The sequence below is a fragment of the Montipora capricornis genome, chromosome 6 (assembly GCF_036669925.1).
Source record: "Montipora capricornis isolate CH-2021 chromosome 6, ASM3666992v2, whole genome shotgun sequence".
NCBI classification, from domain to species: domain Eukaryota; kingdom Metazoa; phylum Cnidaria; class Anthozoa; order Scleractinia; family Acroporidae; genus Montipora; species Montipora capricornis.
In genome coordinates, this window is record NC_090888.1 from 6,572,364 (window position 1) to 6,579,863 (window position 7,500).

General features: G+C 38.8%; 2 protein-coding genes across 2 annotated transcripts in view; both read right to left on the reverse strand.

The window, feature by feature from the left end:
* Positions 1-3,400, reverse strand: part of LOC138051377 (pleckstrin homology domain-containing family M member 3-like) — an 8,336-nt gene extending 4,936 nt beyond the window's left edge. The window contains exons 1-3 of the mRNA XM_068897568.1: positions 3,089-3,400; positions 2,053-2,264; positions 1,128-1,369 (exon numbers count right to left, since the gene is read on the reverse strand). Coding sequence (XP_068753669.1) covers positions 1,128-1,369; positions 2,053-2,264; positions 3,089-3,132 — 498 coding nt within the window. The 5' untranslated portion in view covers positions 3,133-3,400. The remainder of the gene's footprint in view (positions 1-1,127; positions 1,370-2,052; positions 2,265-3,088) is intronic.
* A 3,217-nt stretch (positions 3,401-6,617) lies between these two features.
* LOC138051379 (pleckstrin homology domain-containing family M member 1-like) overlaps positions 6,618-7,500 on the reverse strand; it is a 22,837-nt gene continuing 21,954 nt past the window's right edge. Inside the window, exon 17 of the mRNA XM_068897569.1 lies at positions 6,618-6,899. Coding sequence (XP_068753670.1) covers positions 6,765-6,899 — 135 coding nt within the window. The 3' untranslated portion in view covers positions 6,618-6,764. The remainder of the gene's footprint in view (positions 6,900-7,500) is intronic.

Sequence of the window (7,500 nt, forward strand, 5' to 3'; positions counted from 1 at the left end):
TGGCATCGAATTTTTAAAAAATCTAGAACCAATTGAGTCCTAGGAGTCAATGTGGGGAGGTTCAGAAGTCAATGGGTTAACAACAACCGTATCCACTCGACAGTCTCCGCTAATCAAAGATATCTTTGGCCCGGTTTATGATTATGCAGGAAATATATAAATCTTGAGTATAGTCTATCCTTGCATTCCCTTGGCTATTCTATTTGCATTCCCTTGGCCTTGATCCTTGTTTCCTACACGGGACAAAGCATTACTTATTCTTATAAATTGTTGTAATGTTCTCAACCTCCTTACCGCAGATAACTCCTTTTTGTTATTTTAAGGCGAAAGAAGTGGAGCTCCAGGCTGGAAGCCCTTTTACTGAGAGCCGTGACTGTCTTTCTAAAAGGCGACTGTGAGAGAATGCCTGTATGTCGCTAAAAACTAGAGTTTGCTATTTTTTAATGGCAAAAGAAATAGGGCTCCGACTTGAGGTGGTCTGAGAGCTCGTGATCTTTCTATTTTGCGATTTAAGAGCGTCGGGGTTTTAGTAATGCTTTGCCGCGTGTAGGGAACGAGTGCGTTCCTAGGGTTTGCTAGGTTTAGGCAGTTTCAAGTTTGAGGAGGAATTGAGGCTCTGACTAAAAAGTCCTTGAGTCATTTGTCCTTCCTTTAAGCGGCATTAGGAAAGAGGCTCGTTCACGTTGATCATGGTGTTTCTGATAGGTTCGCTGCAGAGAACGTTGTATCAGGTTGCAAGACCGGTTTCGGAATTCGTTGCGGATTCCTTCGTCAGTTGCGTGCTCTAGGAGTGAGAGCGGTTTCTTGACCAAGTGTTCGTTTGGGTTGCTTCTTATAAAGCCCTCCGGATGGCGTCCCCTTAATTGATGGACCAATCACCGTGCAGCTATTTTGATCGTTGGAAAACAAACCTACAATGTGTGCAAATTTTGGGATCGAAAGTGAAGGGCTGTCCTGATTGGTGCATTTGGATCCGTTCTGCTTTGCTTGATCAAGGCCAAGGGAATGTAAATTTGTGGATCTTTTCAGACTCAAATGAGTTGAAAGGGACTTGGAATGTCGCAGTTAGAGAGAAAGTGAAAAAAACTTGACCCCGCCTAGACATATATATATATAATTATATGTACCTTGACTTCACGCAACTCCTTGATGACATTATACAGAGTAGGATTTGTTTCATCGATGTTAAACAGAGGCTCCTCTTCGATTTGAAGCAGGAATAGCTTGCACTGTTTGGAAACCTGGTGCTTTCTCAGGTCCCAGTTGTGAATAACTCTTGCTGGAATGACATGTTCTTCATTTTCATGGCATTCAAAGCAATAATAACAGGCATCATATGTGCAGACTTTGAACTCTCCATAAATCATCCCTGTGTGAAACAAATATTATATTTTCAGTTTTCCTTTCTTTTACCAGCAAGTGATTTATTAAACTACAACAGGCCTTTTTACCCTCCTTCAAATCTATGGTGTGTACAGGGGAAACGTTGCCATGATAGTTTTGTTTCTAGAGGGCCTTATGCATCAGACAAAATATAGTCAATTATTGACTTTAAATTAAAGTTTCTGATAAAAAATATATATATTAAACTATAGGCTACCTTCCCAATCTTACAAATTGATAATTGACCACTAGCCAACAAAAACTGACAAATTATACATGCATGTGGGTGGCAAAATTAGTCAAACCCATACATCATAAAATTTTACCTCTTTAACCCAAAAGGGAACAAAGATGGTTTGGCATGTTGGGCTGAGAGTTTTGGAAATACCTGCTGATTTTTTGGAGGACTGAGTGGAATACACGTTAGCTCAAACAAAAAAGGCAACCTCTATCAGCTAGGAAGAGATGCTCTACAAGGTGCAAAATGGCTCCCCTGTTCTGCATTATTTGCTGGCTGGTAAACACTCTTTTACTTGTATTAATTCACCTGTTGTGTGCCTGCAGAATTCAAAATACAAATTCTCCTAAAGGAAAGTTGTCAGACGAGCGTAATCAGTATGATACATGTACATGTAGAACTTTACCAGTGTTATTCATCTGATAACTAACCAATATTTCTGCCACAGCCTCTGCATTGGTAATTTTGACTGTCCAGTCCTTGTTCATTGGCTATCTCTGTCAACAGTAGCATGAGTTGCTTAGTACGTTTTTCATCTCCACACACTGAAGTTACTGAACCCCTCTTTGGAAGAACTTCAAAGCCGCCTGCTACTACTGTAACATGTTCAAAAAACAGATGATTCTGGAGGTCCATCAGGAATCTGCAAAGTGAAGTACCAAGGTCAAAATATTGGGTAATGATGTTCAAGCATTTCCTATGGCTCATGATGTAGTCGATAATGTTTCGGCTGCATACTGCTAGACTTCACCGGCGGCTCTACAACACAGGTCACAGTTATTTAATACAGGTCAGTGTAAGTAGATGCCACTGTGCTACAGATAAATAAACAATTAACACCAAAACATGTCTCCTAGCCCGAATCACTCTCAATTCTTAATTATATTATTGTACTTTACCATGACGAATAAGAATAGCTTTTTGCATGACAATTTAGGGTGAGACTGGGGCATTACTAAACCAGGAAACAGCAAAACAAAGCAACAGTACACCATGTATGACTCCACATAAAGGTTAGTATTCGGCCTAAGTATGGCTAAAACGTTATTGTTCCTAATCTCAATCTTAATCTCATTGATAACCATCAGGTTCAGTGTCCCGCAAAGTCCAAGGATTTCCTGTGGACCTATTTCAAATAAAGAAAGTATTAAGGTTACTGTAAGTTATTTTTAGGAAAGGAGAAATGCAGCTGTTCATCAAAAGTTGAGTAGCAGACGTTAGAGGACACTTTGTGACAGTAACTGTTTGAATTCCTTGACGTGGGTGACGTTGAAGTTGGGGAGAAGGGCTAGTGAAAATCACCTTGCATTTACTTCCAAATTAAACCATTGACTCCTGGAGGTTCCCCATTGAAAAGTAAAATCGTCTGGCGTTAAACAGAGTAAAATACTCTGGCATTATTAGACAGAGTAAAATACTAAGTATGCCCAGTTTAGGCCGGTTTTGGGGGTGAAAGGGTTACAATACCTGCTCTGGTAGTGCAGTGGCTTTTGGCAAAACACTTTCTTCATACACAGGTGCCTCAAATCTGTCAGGACCTTGCACTTTGTAGTCCTTTAGCAGTGAGCAAAAACTAGGCATGCCCTTCAACTTGGTAGGGGATGTTGGACAGGGTGTGGACTCTAGGCCGAGTAAGATCCCTGCATTGTCTGTCTGATCAAGGCAACTCGCAACACTCATCTGTGTTTCAAACCTGGAGGACCAACCGACAGCCATACCAAGCTTGTTGCTACCCATAAGGGGAGTGGACTGATGGCATCCCGTGGTCCGCCGTTTTGGCTATAACCAGTCTCATATCCAACAAGCGCGAATGGAATGATTGTTTTATTAAATTCCTTAAACTCCAAAAACTTGGGAAATACGAAATGCAAGCGAAATCGAAAAAAACTTGATGAAGATGCGATGTTGTGTAATAGGCTTGTGGTCAGACAGACGTAGGCTCATCGCAAAAACATTTCTTGCCTTTTTGCGTTCTTCTAAACGTCGGAATTGATCCAAAGTTTGTACAAAACAAGTTTTTTTCATTTTTGGCTTTATTTAGAGAGAAATTTCTCTTTCTAGCGAAAACGTTTTTAGCTTAGCAACGCTTAGCGCAATCATTTACCATATAAGGTAAAACTAAGGTATATGAGCTGATAACCGAGATTGAGTGAACCAATCAGAGCACGCGAAATGCATTATCCGAGGTTGAAAAATTAATAAATGACAATATACAACAAGTACACCATGTTATTATCATACATGTAGCTACTGATGAAATACCGGGTACTAAGATTTTCCTTTGCCCAAAAATCATATTCTTCACCGTGTGCAGTGAAGGTATTATTTTTATCTTTCACATGTGAGGATATAGGTGTCGTCATGGTAAAAACAATTAACCAATAAAAAGTGAGCTTCCCCTTCCTGGTAGGATACTTTTGTCCTGACATACAATTTTTCTCTACTACATGACATTCTCATGATTAGTTTTATGTTACTCAACATGTCACAGGGCTCGAAATTAACGAAAAAAAAATCCAGTCGCAATTTTGCGCCAAGGTATGTAAATTTAAGAAAATTCACGGCGAGAAACAAACTAATTATGTCATGTCTTTATTTATTTTAGCAAAGTGGCAACTGCTAACCCTTTTGTTTCAAAAGAGCGAAGGTGAAAACAAGTCCCAAATTTGCGACTTCTCCAGATATTTTAGTCGCAAGGGAACAAAAATTAAGTGGCAATTTTGAGCCCTGCAAGAGTGTTTTAGCGGTAGACTTTTTTCACTTTTTCGCCGTTTTGGAAATGAATAAAACAAGTTCTTTTAAATCCGGACATTTCATCAGTATCAATATATAAACAGAACATAACGTGCCCATACAGGGATGCGAATTAATTTTCATCTTCTCGTGCTGTTAGCATCTTGCACTGGTTCACTGCGCTCACTCATGAGAGATACTATGGGCACTCCAAAGATAAAATTGATATCATCACGCAGCTAGCCATGTAATATCTTCTATTTATTTTAGTGCACTTTATGTGGCTGTGCCATAATGTTTTTTTGCTCTGTTGCACATTTCCATAGGTACATGACAAGGATGTGATTGGGGTAGAACATCATCCACACAACAATTTGATTTCCACATATAGTGAAGATGGACAGCTTAAATTATGGCAGCCTTAGCAGGAAAGCTTTCTTCAAAGGGAACAAAGTCCGGCTAGAGAATCGTCCTTTTAGGCTTTCCCTCAAGGACATGACTGTACATGACAAAGAAATTAGGATTGGAACAGAAAAAAAACGATTTCTTGTTCCATGTTCACTTGTACACACAAGATCAGTATGTACAAGCTGTTGCAGTTGTTGAACTGTATTGTGACAGTAGTTTTTACTACTGATTTTTTGCCAACTTACAGGACTGTTATCAATGTTGATTGTCAAACGTAGGAAGAGTTGTGTGAAACAAAACACTGAACATCTCGTAAGCCACTGATCTTGTATCTTAACAAACACAAAATACAGACATTAATTTTGCCAGGTTCCTCTATAAGTTGAGGTAAATACAGAACGCTGATGCTAACTTTCTTGACTTCTCTCTCTTCTTAGCTATGATTGCTTCAAAACATCAGTCGTCCTTTTGTAAAAAAAAAAAAAACTTTAAGACATCCACCATACGGATGATACAGTTTTAAGTAACTTTGGGCTCAAAATGTTAGTGTCATTGTGTATTTTAACCCCATAGATAATACATTCCATTTTCTGTGATATTGTTATTTGGTTTTCAAGAGACAAGTGGCTACTATTAAAGAATTTACTGACTTCCTTTTTTTAGATATGCTTGGAACTCATACATAAGCATGTTTTCCCATGAAAATAATCTTTCCTGCTAGTTTATACCTGCACGTTATCAACCTACATTATAAAGTGTATGACACATTTAACATAAATTTTCTAACAAAATCAAACGTTTCTACTGTAACAATTTTTTTAGTTCGTTCTTGAGTGCACAGTAAATCTTTGTAAATGTGGTTGCCTATTCAGTACTAATTAAAGTACTGTGAGTTTTCATCGGAGGGGACTGAGATCCGATGTTATCTTTCACCCCCTGAAGAGGCCTGATTGATGTCACAGTAAAGTTGCCTGGTGTTTGACAGAGTAAACTCTGATCATTAAGTATCACTCTTAAAAGGGAAAGGGTTAGTGCAAGTCTATGTGAAGTGAACATTAGCAGGCTTGCAATGCAGTTAATGCATTGAACCTATGGCAGCCTTGAAGATATTATTTTTACATCTCATTAAAAGGAAAGAATACTTGGAAGTGAGTATCCAAAGGAGTCTTGTGGCAGCTTTTATCACCCCTGATGAAGACACCAGCACAAAGGGTCAAAACATGGGGTCTTGCAGTTTACTTTGTCAGTTATATGTACAATCAATTACACAAACCATGTCTGACTTGCAGTTATACTTGAATGCAGATGCCACCCCAGCTGCAAGCAAAATGACTTCTTGAGAGTGGTGTATGAGGGCATGCAAGCCAGCAAAAACAGCCTGACGTTATCAGAACTTTCAGAATATTATTGCAATTTGCTGATGTAACAGCTTACATCGTAACATGTATTTTGCATTCCACAGGATGCTTGATCGAAGCATTCTTAAACAAAAAGCTATTAATAGTATAATAAGTAATACCTTAAAAAAACAAGTACAGTATGTTCCAGTCAAAAGAGATGCATTTGTTTATTCTACCATAACTGCACTGCTGCAGCACAACTAAATGGGTAAAAATGCAGGAGCATTAATCAAGTAAACAAGAATGCATTGCACTTGCATTCATTCTGGAATCACACACATCAACTAAAGTATTATCTAATGATATATCGTGCTGGTAACACCAGCAGAGATTCCTAAGGTTAAAAATGTTCCTCCTCAAAACTGCCATGGAAGATATTTTGTGATGGTGATTTCAACAAAATTATTCAGAGACATTGAAATAATCAAGTGCAAAATGTCATCACTACTGATTAGAAACGTTATCTTATTTCCACCTACGTACATTTAATATTGGCAGAAATTTTAATAAATAAAACCATAATTAATTTTTTAGGTTAGTTTTACCGAATGTTCAAGTTTCTCTTTCATCTGCATAACGTAGTAGCATTTTTTGGCGGCAAGCTACCAGGGCGAGTCAAACTCTAAGACAGCTGGGGTTTCTGTTTTGGCAGATTGCAGTTTTCTCCTTCTGATACACTTTGGGCATTTCTTGTTCAGAATACAAGCCTTGTGGTATAATGCTTTGCACTTGCCGCACTGAAACGTTAAAAACAGAACCTTTGTAGTAAAAAAGACTTACAGTGCAACGCGCCTTACCATGGACACCCAACAAACTTTCACATTTGACAACTACGTGTAAGTACGTCAAATCAGCAAAACATGCAACGGTGGTCAACTTACAACCGTGCGAAACTTTGTAAGAGGGGCGACTGTCAATCAAATTCGCACACCCTCATTGGAGTATAAGTTTTAAAAAACTTTGTTAGGTGACCACGGTAAGGCGCGTCGCACTGTAAGATGGTGTATAGAAGTACAGTTTGTGGGGTTCTGCATTTAAAAAACATCACACCATAGAACAACCAACAAATCTATAGATCCATGAGGAAACAGCTCTTATGAGGTGCAGTAATTAATTTTAGGGAATTGGTGCAGTGGTGAGGTACTCACTCTCCAATGTGTCTCCCTGTTCGAATGCCGCACTCTGTCAGTTTGGTCCAGTAGATTCAGAATGTTGCTTCCTTACTACAACAAGTTTTCCACCCCCGCCCCTTCTCGTCTCTCATCAAAAATCAACATTTGATTAGTCCTGATCAATAATTATACAGCTGCATAATGCAATTCCATGTTACTTGACACG